At 31.0% G+C, this 16,963-nt stretch overlaps 1 protein-coding gene across 2 annotated transcripts; it reads left to right on the forward strand.

Moving 5' to 3' along the window:
• The first annotated feature begins 2,056 nt into the window (after positions 1-2,056).
• On the forward strand, positions 2,057-15,361 carry LOC126884096 (uncharacterized). 2 transcript variants are annotated; one of them, XR_007697847.1, is made up of 7 exons: positions 2,060-2,525; positions 2,625-4,104; positions 10,109-10,473; positions 10,536-11,025; positions 12,516-12,700; positions 12,757-12,925; positions 13,606-15,361. XR_007697847.1 is itself a non-coding variant. In XM_050649880.1 (6 exons), exon 2 carries the CDS (start codon positions 5,758-5,760, stop codon positions 8,500-8,502), a length of 2,745 nt encoding a protein of 914 aa, XP_050505837.1. In that variant the 5' UTR covers positions 2,057-2,525; positions 2,625-5,757; the 3' UTR covers positions 8,503-10,473; positions 10,536-11,025; positions 12,516-12,700; positions 12,757-12,925; positions 13,606-15,361. The 2 variants fall into 2 exon arrangements, 1 of the variants encoding a protein (XP_050505837.1); XM_050649880.1 differs by having other exon boundaries at positions 2,057-2,525; positions 2,625-10,473.
• Positions 15,362-16,963: the final 1,602 nt, after the last annotated feature.

The following is a 16,963-nucleotide window of genomic DNA, read 5'->3' on the forward strand; positions in this document are numbered from 1 at the left end:
GCGATGATGATCTCCAGCCTCCGATAGGGGAAGGAACCTGAAGAAGAAGGAGAAAATCTAAAATAATATCCTTGTTAAAACCAGGAAAGACCCAGAAAATCCCAGTAGTTGCAGTTGTTGAGAAGCAAGTCATCCAACACCAAGGAAGACTCAGAGCCAGCAAATCTTGCACCGGTCAAGTCCTCGCACTAACAGAACATATTGAAGAAGGTTTCGAAGAAAAACTTCTAACAACAGGGGATGCTTTCGTAGATCTGACAGTAGCATATGTATAATATAATATTTTTGTTGCCTAGGTTACCACTAAAATAAGGGACGCGCCAAGTAACTTCGGCGCCGTCGTGCAAAATATTGATAAGCGCCTTTATCAAAATTACCAGGGTATAAATATTATAATCCATCACTCCTTCACATTTCAACGTGGAAGACTATGCAATTTTTTCTACATCTACCTAGATTTTTTTAAGGAAACAATAAGTACACAATACACTTACAAAGTATGTAGACTTTACAGCCTTCTTCTTCTTCAATATTAGCCTCCTAAATTGTTTAGATTATCGCACCATCTTTTTCTTGGTCTGCCAATACTTCTTCGTCCATTTAGTGACTTATTCCGTGCTATTCTTACTATCCTATCCTCTGCCATTCAGGGGCGGATCCAGAGATTTCTTGAGGGGGGGCGTAACCTTGTCAACATGGGCCCAATACCGGGGGGTTTGGGGGGTATGGAATACCCTTTTTTGAGTTTTGAAAATTGACGTTTTAAAACACATTTTTTTACTCTGTTCACACTGCGTTTACAAAAAAATAACCTTGAAATTGACAAATAAACTCAGCTATTTTCAACTCTCTACTCTAGCAGATAGAAATGATTTAGGATGATACGTGTAGTGACTGGTAGTAGACACTGTAGTCCTGTGGTACATTTAGACTGGAAATGGCAGTGCCATTCTACTGATGTGTTCGTTCCACTCCTGTTTCCGTTTTGTCACCCACAATGTCAAAAACTATGTTAAAGTTATAAAACATTACTCAAAATTATTAAACAACTGAAGATCAAAAAATAAAACATACTTATGATGAAAATTGACGGTTATTTTTTATGGTAGGGGAGCCCAAGCAGGGATTTTTGCAGTAACTCGAGCGCGTCAGATTATCATATGGGGAGAAACCTGGTACCCTGTAGATGGAAACGATACTTTTCATATGGGGGACAAAAAATTGACAATGACACGAAATAAAGATTACAAGAGACAACCAAACATGCGAACTACGAAGAAGAAAAAACCTAGCATGGGCAGCCTATGGAAAACTCAAAGACATCCTTAGGAGCGATATACCAATTTCTTTAGAACGTAAAACATTTGACCAATGTGTGTTGCCTGTGATGACATGTGGTGCCGAAACTTCGAGATTGACAGCTACAACTTCTAAAACGCTACAAATAGCTCAGAGGAAAATGGAAAGGTCAATGCTGAGTATATCGCTTCGTGACCGAGTTAGAAATGAAGACTTAAGACGAAAAACAGGAGTTACCGATGTAATTTTTCGAATTTTCACACTGAAATGGAACTGGACCGGACACGTCGCTTGAAGGAGTGATGAAAAGTAGACGAAGAGATTACTTGAGTGGAGGCTTGAGGATTAGACAAAAGAAGTAGAGGAAGACTCCCTACTCTTTGGACTGACGATCTCCCTACTCTGAATCTCGCGAGGAGAGTAGACCACAGATCACTTAACTCTCTTTAGATGTTTCACGCAGGTATCTCAAGGTCATACTAAACTAAATGTCATTTTTAATAATGATATGGGCCCGGATTACGTACACTCGATACGCATCGTATCCGCCATGTTTTCCCATAGCGCCTTACGGGAAAACATGGCGGATACGATGCGTATCGAGTGTACGTAATCCCTATGCTGTTTTTTGCGATGTCGCCATGCACCTGGAGTGAAGATTTCTTCTATATCACTGAGTCTGAGTGTCATTATAATTTGTCAATTGTCATCATTGTCTTGTCAGTATTCGCGAACTCAATCGACTATAGGTGGCAGTGCAGTTGCATGAAAATGGCCGATGTAATTGGGATAACGCATTTTGATATAATTAATATTTTTATTGATGTAATTAACTAATATAAATAAATCATTCATTAAATGAACACACCAGACAAGCATTCAATCGACATTCATACATAGGTTAACGGATGTTTTGTTTAAATCTTCATCCCAATTCCTCTAGTTCCAAATAAGCGGCAGCACCCTCGCTTGAGTTCGCGAATGCCTTTATCTTTTATCTTTATGTCAGTAAAAATGTTTATCTGATTGTTAGCAATAATAAAAAATCCTGATTTAGATAAAATGGATTCAAATACAGTTTTTGAAACAAAAGGAATGTGATTTGAAGATCCCTAGGAAGATCAAATTCCTAGCTTACATTTGCATGGTGAGTTCAACAAGTATTTGCTATTAGAGAACAAGTAACACAGTTAGTGGTGTAGGGAAGCAAACGAATGTAACACCAAGTAAGTAACCCCTACAGAAAATATATAATTAATACAAATTATTTTACGTGAAATGAATATGGTTATTATCAAATCAATTATATTAATTTTTTGTTTTAGTTGAAAGTCCTTCAACAAGTAGAGATGCACACATGTTTCAATTATTTGAGATACCCTTTTGTAGAAGTATTTGGAAGATATATGACGCCGAAAGGCGCTTTTACCATGGGGTCGGTTACCACCCCATCTTAGGGGTGGAAATTTTTTATTATGTTTTGACTGCAAAAGTTGATAAAAACATTTATTCTAAGCAAAAAATATTCTATACTTTTTTTTGATAAAATTAATACTTTTCGATTTATTCGCTATCGAAAGTGTTAGTTTTATATAGAAAAAATTAATGTTTTTCGATATATACTCATTTACCATTCACTCAATTTTTGCCGTAGAAAAAATTTTTTCCAACCAAGTTCTTGGGAATTAAATAACCTACAATTTCATATAAAAACATTTTTTCGTATATCTGATGCTAATCTTTCTATTTTGAAGAAAATGACCTTTTTTACCAAACTACAAAAAGTCGTTATTCGCTTTTAACTCTAGTTTTTTAAAAACTAATCATTCTAAGCCAGTCAAACTTTTAAAATCTATTAATAATACATAAATAAAGAATAATTAATAAGGCCAATGACTAAAAGCAAAGCTAACTTACATTATTATGCTTCCAATTGGATTTCTTTTTTTTTTTTTGAAAAAAATATATTGATTTTTTAACCCTAACCTTTTTAATTTTTATCTTAGAAAGTTTGTTAAAAAATAGTTTTGTAGGTTTTTACAAGATCTATAAAACTATTAATACCAAATGCTTTTAAAATCCTCAGTCGCAAAAAGTGGTGACTTTGAAAGGGTTGGTAAAGGTGCACTCAAAAAAATTTAGTTCGTAATATTGATTAACAGTGATTATTGAATAGTATTTCGTTGTCACAACAATTTAATTTGTTGTTTCAACGAACTTTTAGACATTGGCGAATGTACTTGGTTATTGTCACAATGATTGAATAATAATTGTGAGAATAACTAGAGTACATTAATCAATAACACTCAATTTATTCAGCCAATAACTTAGTTTCGTATATTTAATAAATACTGTTAATTGTGGCAGCAACTCACGTTCTTGATTTCGTAGATGACAAGCAATTACCTTGGTTTATTGTGACAACGTACAGATTTCATTAAAACAATGTACAAATGTTGTTAATATAGAGTAATATATGATTATTGAATAGATGTACACTGATTGTTGTGCCAACGAATGCATTAATAAATCTACTACTGCCTTTAATTCTCACAATCAATGCGTTAATTGTGACAATAATCGTGGTTGTTGGGACAATAAATGTTTTGCTTGACCATTTGAAATGTAACGGCTTTTCGTTATCGTGATACCCCTAGCTTCTCTGTGTTACCATTGTTTAAAAAAGAGTTCTTTGTTAAACAATGCTGTTACCTCTACCGAAGTGCCAAATAATAATTGCATTTTGTTTCCAAGTGTAGTCCGTAGTAGAAGGAAGATTTCGTGTGTCTCTTATCGTGAAATAAGGTAAATATCAACCTACTTAGATATCTAGACATTTTCATAATTTTATTATTATACAAAACGTTTTTGACTAATATGAGCTTATATTATGAATTTTGACCTTATGGGTATATTGAATAAAAATAAGTGCTGCCTTAGAGATAGGAACTTTCACACAAAAGCTAATATGTACTTATAAGGATAAGATATTACTTATTTTTTATATTTGAATAAAAGTAAGTTTTTTCTGATAAGGTAAATACGGGAGAACATCATAATTAAAAATAAACTTGTCAGTGTCTTATGTTTGTAAGTGTTTACTTTTAATATTGTCTTGTGATGTTATTTATAATATGAACTGAAAATGTGTACTGATTAGTACACGAAACATCTATCAATAATTGAATGAATTAGCTGATATCCTTTCTCTTATTCTCAAACCTTTGACGGAAAACTCTTCATTATAGACTCTGTTAATTATCATTATCTAGAATGAGTGATATTAAATAATTCCTCGCTTCTATTTTGGGGGTTTTTGAATGGGCATAATAACCATGGAGCAATTTCATATTCACTATCTCCAAGAAAGCAAAAAGTGCCTCTAAACTTACGTATAATTTGATAAATCGAACTTTGTTTCCAAATTCTCCAATCGTGAACACTTCCAGGCCACTCAGTGTCCACAATTTAATCACTTCATGTGTATCATACGTTACTTGTACATTTATGCTAGAAAATCGTTTTCTATTAATAAATTCCTCACCAAATTCTGAAGATTTTTTAATTTGAACATGGGTGCAATCCAGTGCACCAATAACTAGGTATTTGCAATCGGTTAGCCCATTTTATCCTTTCTTCTTCCATACCTTCCAGGTTAGACAGAAACTTTATCCACTGATGTGATTTCTGTCAGCAAGCTTATTTATGGTTTTACAAACCGTCGTATGGTGAACACCAAAATCTTCAGCAATACCTGATTGAAATCCAGGTATCACTAACGTATCGCAGAAAAATTTCCATCCTTTGTCGAGAGCAAAGTGCAACTCCTCTGGTTTCGTCTAGCTGTGGAAAAAACCATATGGAAAACTTTTTTATTGTCAACTTTACGAAAAAATATGATTCTTCATCAAAAGTTCTACATGTTCTAAAATCTAAAATACAACCATCAGATATTAAATTTTATCAATAGTATACAAGATATGTCAAAAAATATGAATTTCGCTAAAGAATAAAGTACCTTTATATTTCAGAATACCGAAAATTATTATTAAAAAAAGTTATTTGAAATGTTATAATATATTTTATAATATGTATATGAAAATTTTGTCATAATATATATTTATATTCTTCTAATTAAAAAAAATTCAAATTTTTCTCAAATTACGGATACCTTAGCTTTTATTTTTGATAACTCCATTATGAATTTTACGAAAAATAAAAATACGAAAATTTCTTAATAACAATTTTCGATATTGTGAAATATAAAGGTAGGCTACTTTACTCCCGAACGAAATTCATATTTTTTGACATACCTTGTAGACTATTGATAAAATTTAATATCTGATAATTGTATTTTAGATTTCAGGACACGCAGAATTTTTTATGAAGAATAATTTTTTGTAGTAAAATTGATAATAAAAAAGTTTTCATATGATCCCAGCTTTATGACCCTAGTTTATGGATGTTGTATGGATGCGCCAGGTATCTATTAAATACCTGGGTTCGGCTTTATCAGTAAAACATTTATACATACATTTATTTTGTTTCAGTTTGTGTAGAAAAGGCAAGCAAATTATAAATGTTTCAAAAATGTTATGTTTTTTATGCAAGAAAAAATTCGATAGTTTAAAAATTCTTTTCTCACATTTCAAGCGGGTTCACGATTTACGTTCTGACGGTATATTTAGATGTTGTGAGCTCGAATGCCATCAAATTTTTCAAAACTTGGGCAGTTTCAAAAAGCACATAAATCGTAAACATATTAATATTGCTATCGTGGGCGATGTAGTAACTGTTAATGATATTCATAATTCTGATGATTTTGGAAATCAAATGATGAATAATCATTCTGATCTTGATTATGATCATACTACTGAAAGCCAAGAAACATCACTACTAAATTACAAACCCAACCAAATGCAAGAAATATTATTGGATAATTCCACTCAATTATCAAGTAGTAGTAACGAAACCCCTAACTGTGATGTTATTTTTGATATCAATAAGCACGGCTATCAGGAAAATAATAGTATCGGTTTCAACAGCACTAATAATTTAACACAATTAGAATTATCAAAGAGAAAAGTACACGATTTAGTCATAGAATTTGTATTAAAACTTCACAATAATAGCAAGTTTACGAGAAAAGATGTTTTAGAAATTCAAGAGGACACAACAAAACTTTTAATTGATCCTATATTAGAAAGTTTAATATATTTTGCTAAGTGTAATTTTGTTGACAATAGCCTCTTGTACAATAACTTTTTTGGTCTGATAACGAGTTTTAAAAGTCCATTTAAGCTTTTCACAACAGATCATTTACTATTTAAAACTTTACGTAAAAAAGGTTATACGGATAAAGTGAAAGAATTTATCGTTAATGATGAAGTACGTGTAATGCACAAAAAAGGTAGTTTAGTAGTTGATGAAAAGAAAATTACTGGAGTTTTAATGCCTCTTAAGTTTCAGTTTAAAACATTTTTTGAAAAAAAAGGGTTGCTTGAGAAAACTTTGAAACATATTGAATATTTGCAAGGCCAAACAAAATTAACAAATTTTATTCAGGGTGAGTTGTGGAAAAGTAAAGTGTCAATGTATCCTAATAAAACTTTACTACCATACTTTATTTATATTGATGATTTCGAAATCAATAACCCTCTTGGATCACATTCTTCTAAACATTCAATATGTAATACCTATTATTCTTTCCCATGCCTTCCTGTAGATGAATCAAAATTGGAAAACATTTTTCATGGCGCTGTTATAAAATCTACAGATGTAAAAACATTTGGTAATGAAAAATGTTTTCAAAGTTTAATACAAGAATTAAAAGAGCTAGAGGTCAATGGGCTAGAGATTCAAATTAATGAAATTTCGAATTTACGTGTTCATTTTGTATTAGGTTTAGTATTGGGTGATAATTTGGGCCTAAACTCATTTTTAGATTTTTCCAAATCATTTTCAGCAAATTTTTATTGTAGAATATGTAGAGTAGAAAAAAAAGACTGCCAAAAGTTTTGTATTGAAAATACCGAAATGATACGAACAATTTCTAACTACAATTCAGACTTAGCCAGTTCATCCGAGAATAGAGGAATAATTTGTAACTCTCTACTTAACGATATTCCATCTTTTCATGTTGTTCATAATTACTACGTTGATATAATGCATGATATATTCGAAGGTGTATGCCACTACTGTATTAGTCATGCAATTATTTACTTTATTAAAATGAAGTATTTTGATTTAAAAATTTTAAATTCAAGAAGAGAGAATTTTGAATATGGACCTAAAGAAATTGGTAATATGCCTGGAAAAATTGAATTACATCACCTTAATAGTAAAAAATTAAAAATGTCTGCTAGAGAGATGATGACATTTATAAGTTACTTTCCTCTTATGGTAGGAGATTTGATTCCAGATGATGATGAAGTTTGGATCTTTCTCATTAATTTAATAGAAATTATAGATATCTTACTATGTTTTGAAGTAGCAAATCCGGATATTATTTTATTACAAAATAAAATTAAAAAACTTAACAGCGATTATACTGTACTATTTAACGACACGCTTAAACCCAAATTTCATAATTTGACTCACTATCCAAATATTATTCGGCAATCTGGACCTCTTAGAAAATTATGGTGTTTTAAATACGAATCTAATCATATCCATTCTAAAATTTGCTGTCACTGTATTAATTCTAGAAAAAATATATGTATTACCTTGTCCAAAAAATATCAGTTAAAATTTGCCTACCAAATTTTAAAAAACGAAGAACCCACCACTACATTGAGTGCGAATAGTAGACATAAAAGACAGAGTAATTTCAAAAATATTATTTATGAGCAACTAAATATCGTTGATAAAAGTTCTGTTCAATTTTATTCTCAATTAAGATACAAAGGAACCCAGTTTAAATGTGGTGATTATATATCTGTATTAAACAATGATATTCATATCTATAAAATTGTAGAAATTATTTTACTGAATAAAGATGAAATATTATTCTTTTCACAAAAATTAATAAATACAAACTATAGGTCCCATTTTCTTGCCCATGAAGTGGATTTAAGTAATTTGGGCCAATTATCACTGATTTCAGTTAATGAATTAATAGGACCACCAGTAGATTTAATAAGAACAGCGAAAGGCATTAACATGATAAAAGTAAAAGAACATTATTCTACAATAGCATTCTAATAAGGCTTTTCATTCCGAGTCATTAGTTTCGAGCTTCTGTCATGTGTCACATAATATTAATATATCTACGTCATACGTTATTGGCATATACCAATGATGCAAACCAAAGACGTGTGACGTAGATATATTAATATCATGTGACACATGACTGAAGCTCGAAACAAATGACAATCGATGAAAAGCCCTATAGTATATACCCCATTCCACGAATATACGACCCTCTTGGATTATCGCGACAACGAATATTTTACTGTGCAAAATATGAAGAACGAAAGTAAATTGCAAATTATATTCTTGTTTATTGGAGTAATTATTAGAGCAAAGTACTTTCGTACTTCTTAAGTTGCACACTAAAATATTCGTTGTCGCGATAATCCAAAACAGTCGTATATTCGTGGAACCCACCATACATATTTTGCAACGAGCATTTAATGACGGTAATTACCATGCGATTGACGTATACGATCACGAGCTGCGATGCGATGAGTGTCGTATGAAAGACGAGCATCATAATAACAATTAAAACACTGAAAACATTTGTTTTCAATAGTTCCTCAAAATTTATTATTCAACTATGTCACTACAGCTGTTTCTGCAAAGTGCCTTTATATAAAATAAATCACTTGAGAAAGGCACTCAAAATAATAAATTTTGAGGAAGTATTGAAAACAAAAGTTTTTAGTGTTTAATTGTCAGATAAAATGAACTTCTACCAAGTAACCGTCGAACCCATTAATTAATTAAATGTAAGTTGTATACATGATTTTTTTATAATCATTCACAAAAAAAATAAATCCAAATTTATTTATTTTGTAACACAAAATTAAGTACTTACATATAAGCTTAAGGCAGGTTTCACCAACAACATATAAATCGGTGGATAGTTATTGGTCGAATAAAATTTATTAGTCGAGTATATATTTAATTTCGTGTCAACAACTATTTGTCATTTGTATTCCACAATTAGTTGTTCGTCGACGAATAAGTCCTATAAATATATAATGATTTTCCACCAGTACTCGTTGGTATAATAAAAACAAGCGCATTGCATTCCACTGTTGTAATCGTATGAGATATACATAACCTATATTTTGTTATTTGTTGATATTTATCACAATACATAATAGAAAATATTTGTTTGATTTGTTTATTGAAAATAGACAAAAAAACGTGAAAAGATAATTAATTTTTATGTTTATGTTTTATAGTCTGCATGTTATATACAATAATCATTATTGGAATAAATTTGAGGCGACGTAACTTTTCTTACGTTGTTTTTACAGACATTTTCTTAAAATTATTTAATTTTGGAACTGTTAGTTTATTTAAATATTAAATATTCTTTGTCTAAATTATAAACTGTCCAAGTGAATGAATTTGACTTGGCATTGATCGTTGCGTATGTGCTACCGACACGACGTTACAGAACGTCATCTCGCGATTTTATTAGTTAAAATCTGTATCACCATGAATCTCATTATACATGACAGGTAGCCAAATCATAATTGATAATATATTAAAGTATGAGAGTAGAAAAAACAACCTAATAATATAATTTAACCAATATTTCAATAAAATCATAACATTTTTAAACGTTTTGAGCTAGCTAGAACATCATGTATCAAAATAATGACGGAGAAACAGATGCCACTTACCAAATCGGTCAGAATTTGGCGAATTTTCTTGGCAATGAATATATTATGCCTCCAGAGATGAAAAATAATATAGCGCAACAAAACGAAACTGTACAACAACTCGAGTCAATGCTGACAGATTTATCCAAATGCCATACAAATGATTCAAACCAAAATCTACATGACTACGAGATTGAACATCAAAGTGAATCTGAAGTAAGCGACATTGCTGGCACCAATAGTAACAAGAATTCCCAAGATGAAAATCTCGAATCAATTGAACTCAGAAATTTATTAAAATTATGGAATATGGAAAGTCTGACAGATCATTTAATAGGTGAGAGTCAATCAAGCAAAGTAAATTATAAATAATAATTTATCCACATATTGTTGTTTCAGGTGAGAATGTTTTTATACCGGTGTTAAAAGTGATTAAACGACATCATATAGAGTTGCTAATGAAAAATTTCGATTTGGGTACCTACATTCTGTTTGAACATCAACTGGAAAATTGGAGAGAGAGTATTGGGACTACCTTTAGTGAACCAATGCAGGGAAAAAGCATATCCATTTAGCAATCCAAGCACTTCACCATCTACTTCGCGAATGACTTCCAGAGAAAGTACACCTACACGCTTTACGCCATACGACAGACCATCTACATCTACCCCAGAAGAATACGTCTCTTTGGCTGATATTTTGAAAACTCAATAAAGGCTCTATGCTTACAGAGTACTATACAAAGTTTGATAAGTTTAAAGAGGAGCAGCGCCTTCTTCTTGTCGGCTTAATTGCAGGTTACTATGAGGAAAAGTCGCTACAATTATCCTTAAGTGCAAGTCAACGTTTGGAACAGGAAATTTTGGAGCGGTTCCCTACAGAAAAATTGGTAATTATTTTTTATCCGATTTGTAATATTATATACAGTGAGGACGTTTGGAATGTAGAATGGGCGACTCTGGAGATAAATCCCGAATCAGATCGATTTTTATTTTTGATATATATGCCAAAAAATTATAATTAAAAAATAAAAATCGACCTGTTTTGGGATTTATCTTCCTAAATGAATTTATTCCAAAATGTCAAACGTCCTCACTATATATATAGTTAATTTTTTTATATCTTATCGACCGTTTAATGAGTAAAAAAGGTATTATACATATATCAGGTTTTGCGGTCAAAAAATTAAAACGATTATATTTTCTCGAAAAATAGATATATAAAAATATATATTTCTGTAAATCAAATTCCCTTTTACCCCATTGATGTCGGGATTGCAATAATAACTTGGATATTGTGTATTAATTTGCGCCACTGATTTCTATTTTGCGGCAAGACCTGTGTTTTTTTCCAGGATTTGCCTCTGTTTTGCAGAACTTTTCCAATAGCTTGGTCCCATGTTTCTCTTGGTGTTCATCCCTTCCCCCTTGTATTTACTCTCGTTTCCCAAATAATTTTTACCGGTCCTCAATCGCCTAGTCTTTGTAAATGTCCCCACCAGCTGACTTATCTTTTTTATATAAATTCTAAGATTGATTCCACCTCCAGATCCTCTCTTATCTGCTCATTTCTTACTCTGTCAAGTCTTGTGACTCCTCTCGCTCTTCTTAGGTACTTCATTTCCGTCGCTTGTATCCTGCTCTTCTGTTTCTCTGTTAATGTCAACGATTCGCAACCGTAGGTGAGTACGGGTCTATATATTGCCTTAAATACTTTTAGTTTTGTACTCTACGCTATTTTCTTTTTTCCTATAAAAGTTGTCATCATTGCATAGTATGAATTTATTGCTTTTTCTATACGTTTATCGATTTCCAAATCTTGTTGTCCTGAATCTTCTATTTTTATACCCAGGTATTCGTAGCATTCTACTTGTTCTCTCTGTATATCGTTTATCTGTATATTCACGTTTTCTTTCGTTTCAGACACTTCCATTACTTTGATTTTTCTTATGTTTAGTTTCATACCATTTTCTTCTAGTATTTTGTTCCACGATTCTAAATTTTCTTGGGGGTTCTTTTCTTTTGCTGCCATGATAACGATATCATCTGTAAAAGCACATTTTGATATCTCAATCGTTTTCAAATTTTTGTATCCTACAAATAGGTGTTTTGTTCTCTGACTACATTTTTTAATTATTTCGTCCATAAATAAATAACGTAAATAATGTTGGACTTAGTCCCCCTCGCTGTCTTACACCATCTTTTCTTATAAAATTTTCTGATTTGAGGTTTCTAGTTATATCACAATTCGTCGTATTTTTATGACGTCGTATATTTATTTTTATGAAATATTATTAATAGGTAAATATTTTATTATTTAATTAACATTTTTTAATATTAAAGTAGTAAAAAATTACTTTTGACATCTTATTATTTTTAGAACCTGAAGACAATGCAGAAAGTATCATTCGGTGTTTAAAATACGACAATTTGAGTATTGAAGAATCCGACCAATGTTGGAAGGCATGCTCTAGATACCGCTTGATTGAAGTAAAGAAGCTTGCTTCAACAAAATCCATAATGGAAGCATGGCCATTTTATAAAAGTCCTTCAGGATATCGTTTGGTATGTGATTGATTACGAATAAAGAATAAATTTGGTTTACTTTTAATTTTTTGCAGATTGACATGGACTTTAAAATTGCTTTTAATGATAATGATGGCCTTATTTTAAATTGGGATAATCGTTTTGACACTCTTGTTAACTTTTTATCGAGCGATGGGCACATAAAAGATAAGAAAATTAAAGGAATAGTAGAAAATGTGAGGAACACTCCTGATTTAGCAGAAAGTAAGTCTCTTCGCTTCAAACATATCCAAATATACCGATCGGTTCATTTTATGTTGGCACATGTTAGGTATAAAGGATTTGATATATCTAGACAATCTTTCGTTTCAAGCGATGTTGCTGCTGCTTACGGAAAGTAAGGCAGATTTTAGTAAGTTGGATAATGAAAGAAAGTACAATTAATTCCTATATTTATATAATATAAAATGGACCAATCTGGCATATTACAACAAGCACACTACTATTTTGAATTTCTCAAATAATCTTTAATACTATGCTTTTTTGTTTTGTTATGGATCCAAAAATCCGTAACAAAACAAAAGTGAAAGATGTCTGTACCCAAGTAGCAAAGCTTAAATGGAAGTTCGCCGGACACACCCTACGGCAGAAGGATGAAAGATGGACTAAGATGATTATACATTGGAGACCGTGGAACCACAAACGAAAAAGGAAAATGCCACAGATGCGATGGTCAGATGACTTGAAGAAACACACTGGATCAGAATGGATGCAAAGGAAGAGGAGGCCTATATCCAAGGATGTATGTTTAGGGCTGATTAGATAGATAGATAGACTACTTATGCTTTTTTATGTAATTAAGTTTTTCCTTCCCACTAAGCTTTTTCCCTATTTATTTGTTATCGTCGAACTTACATAAAACCAAACGAAATTTACTTTTTTAGATGGAAAAAATGCGGCAATTTTTTGGGCTCTGCATGGTTACTTTGTTCCTACAAAATTGGTTGTGACAAAGAAGGATGAGAGAAAGACAAATACAAAATACACAATTAAAGACTCTCAAGAATCCTTTTTATTTATTGGAAAAACCCAACAAGAAGTAGAAGACCACCTACTTCACCTGAAGGATAGGAATATATCTATTCAGCCGTTTTTATGTTGCGTCGGTGAAGATATATTAAACATTACAAACATATGTATCTATTTTGATGAAATACGATACAATTTCAAAAATTTTGTTCGAGCCGTTGATATATGTTTTAAAATAATTTATTTATTTGATTTGGAATTTCCACCAGCGTCTCTTACATTTTATAGCTTCATCGAGAGTTATTTTTATAATTTCAAGTCAAAAAATATGACTTCGAAAATCCATATTTTAACAGACTTTTTAAATAATATATAGATCAAAAAGAAATGTCTTATAGTTCCTAGTCTAGCATAAAATATTATGTTTGAATTATGTAGTTGTGGAAAAATATTGTCATTTATTTTTTTAAATGTTGCATGTTTTGTCAACTTCATTAAGTTAAGAAACTGAATTTTATTAGACATAACTTTTAACTACAACAATTAGCCTGCTAGGAACTTGCCGTTATTGGTCTCTAGTAGTTGTGAACCAAGAGCCTATAATTTCTTTATTTTTAAAATATTGCATGTTTTTCTAAATTTATATCTATCTAGTAACTAGTAACTTATCTACTCCTACCCTACTAGTTTATTGTGCTTAACATCAACTTGTGTTGAATACTAGGGCCCAATTTTATTAAATTATTTTAAAATGCACAGGATGCCCTAAAATGGGTAACTCAAATGTAGGTAGGTACGTTTTATTTTACGGAACTCCATATAGCCCAAATGGATTGTAGTAAAAAATAATTTTTTTAATCTACCTACCACACTTATGTTTTTTAAAATTATTATTATGGGTACTTATACTAAATTCACAATCAAGATGCAGTAGAAATAAACAAACTAAGACATGTTAAATACTACTAGGAGCACTACCGAATCATAAATTACAATGCATAAACTTTGGAAATCATGATTTGTGATTTACAGTGTATATACATTGTAAATTATGATTCGGGAGTGCTCCTAGTAGCATTTAACGTGTCTTGGTTTGTTTATTTTTACTGCATCTTGATTGTAAATTTAGTATAGTACAGATTCTCCAAAAATTATGTTTTTATATTTTTATTCACTATTGTGTCGCAATGGGTATATATTAACCACTTGAGTATCATTAGGCCTTAACTAAAAACGTGCAATATTAATGAAAAAAAAATACAACTAATTATTGGCTAAGCAGACTAACTGTTGTACAGTTGAGTCCGGGAATCTTTACCCGTGCGTCATCATTTAAAGCATACGAAATAAGTCGATGATAAGTCGGAAATTGAAATTTACTAAACGCAACCGCAAGTCATTTACTGTCACTTGCTGTTGCGTTTAGTAAATTTCAATTTCCGACTTATCATCGACTTATTTCGTATGCTTTAAATGATGACGAACGGGTAAAAATTCGCGAACTCAACTGTAAACAATGATTTTTATTATTAATCGTGTTAGATGTTTTACTAATTTAAAGTTAGCCAAGCATGCATTATTTTTTTGAAAAAGAAACGACATTTTTTGAATGGCAAATTATCATGTATAATTTCAATTTATAAAATATCAAAAATAAAATATTATAGGTACCGTATTTTTGTTTTAATTCATTCCTGTATTCGTCTAGTATTGACTAATGTGAACTTTCCACTATGAGTTTTTTTATAAGATTTATTTTATGATTTTTGTTTTTATAATATGTAATTGATTTTAAGTAGCACTTTATCAATATGGTTAAGTTAAAATACAGTGCTCTGGAATAAGTGTTACCCCCCACCCCTTACAAACTTATTTATTTTTAGAGCATAAGCAAAACGCTCGGACAGGTCGATTTTTAAAATAATCATAGTATATTATAGCATCAATGTTTCGAACTTTACGCGATCCCTCTTCAGGTGACAGGCATAACTTTGATTTTTTTAAATTAAAAAGTACATTATGTGACACCTCGTTGAAAAGCTTTTGAAATACTGATTACAAAAATGTATAATACTCTAATCCTTTTTGCGAGCGTAAGCGTAAAATTTTGGTCGAATTCGTTTTAAATGTATTAATTTTTTTCGAATCCTGAATGAAAAAAAAATAATTAGTATTTTTGAAAATTTAACCCAGAATAAAATATTACAGTATTATCGAGGGTCTGAAGTCCCTGAGAACTTCTATAATGATTATTTTAATAAGTCACAGGGGTGAAAAAGAGAAAATTTAGTATGATTATTTTATTTCAAATATACTATTCAAAAGAACCCTTTTGTTTATTCTAAGGGACTTTCAGCCCTCAGTAATAATGTAGTCTTTTATTCTGCGGTTAAATTTTTCAAAAATACTTATTAGTTTTCTCAGGATTCCAAAAAAATGAATGCGTTTAAAAATAATTCGATCGAAATTTTGCCCCTGCGCCCTCAAAAATGATTAAGGTGTTATACATTTTTGAAATCACTATTTCAAACACTTTTAAATGAGCTGTCACATGATGTACTTTCCCATTAAAAAAATCAAAGTTACGCCTCTCACCTGAAGAGGGATCGTGTAAAGTTCGAAACATTGATGTTAGAATATACTTTGATAATTTTAAAAATCGACCTGTCTGAGCGTTTTGCTTATGTGCTAAAAATAAATAAGTTAATAAGGGGGGGGGAGTGTAACACTTATTCCAGTGCACTGTATAAGCGATATAATAATTATGAGAAATCACACAGTGTAAAGTCCTAAAGGTTAAGGACAAAAAAGGGGATTTAAAAAAGTATTATTAATCAATTAATATGATACATTGGGCTAATGCATTCAGTAATTATTAATATAAAATACGTTCATAGTAGGAATGAACGAAATTTATTGTAAGAATGAATAGAATTGCTTGTAAGAATAACCGTATTTATTGTGCCAATGAACGGAATTAATTGTGACAATAAACGGAAATTATTGTAGAAATAAACGAAATACGTTAGGAGAAATAACACTGTTATTGGCACAACGAATGGTCTTCGTCGGTCAATTAACGACGTTGTTGTTTCAATAAATAGTGTTCGTTGGCTCAATGAACAGAGTTCGTTATATCAATAAACTGAGATTATGGTATACATAATGAGAGTTCATTGTTTCAATAAATAGTGTTCGTTGACTCAATGAACTGAGTTCGTAATACCAATAAAGTGATATTATGGTATACATAATGAATGTTCATCCATTCAA

The sequence above is a fragment of the Diabrotica virgifera genome, chromosome 4 (genome assembly GCF_917563875.1).
Source record: "Diabrotica virgifera virgifera chromosome 4, PGI_DIABVI_V3a".
In the NCBI taxonomy this organism is placed as follows: Eukaryota; Metazoa; Arthropoda; class Insecta; order Coleoptera; family Chrysomelidae; genus Diabrotica; species Diabrotica virgifera.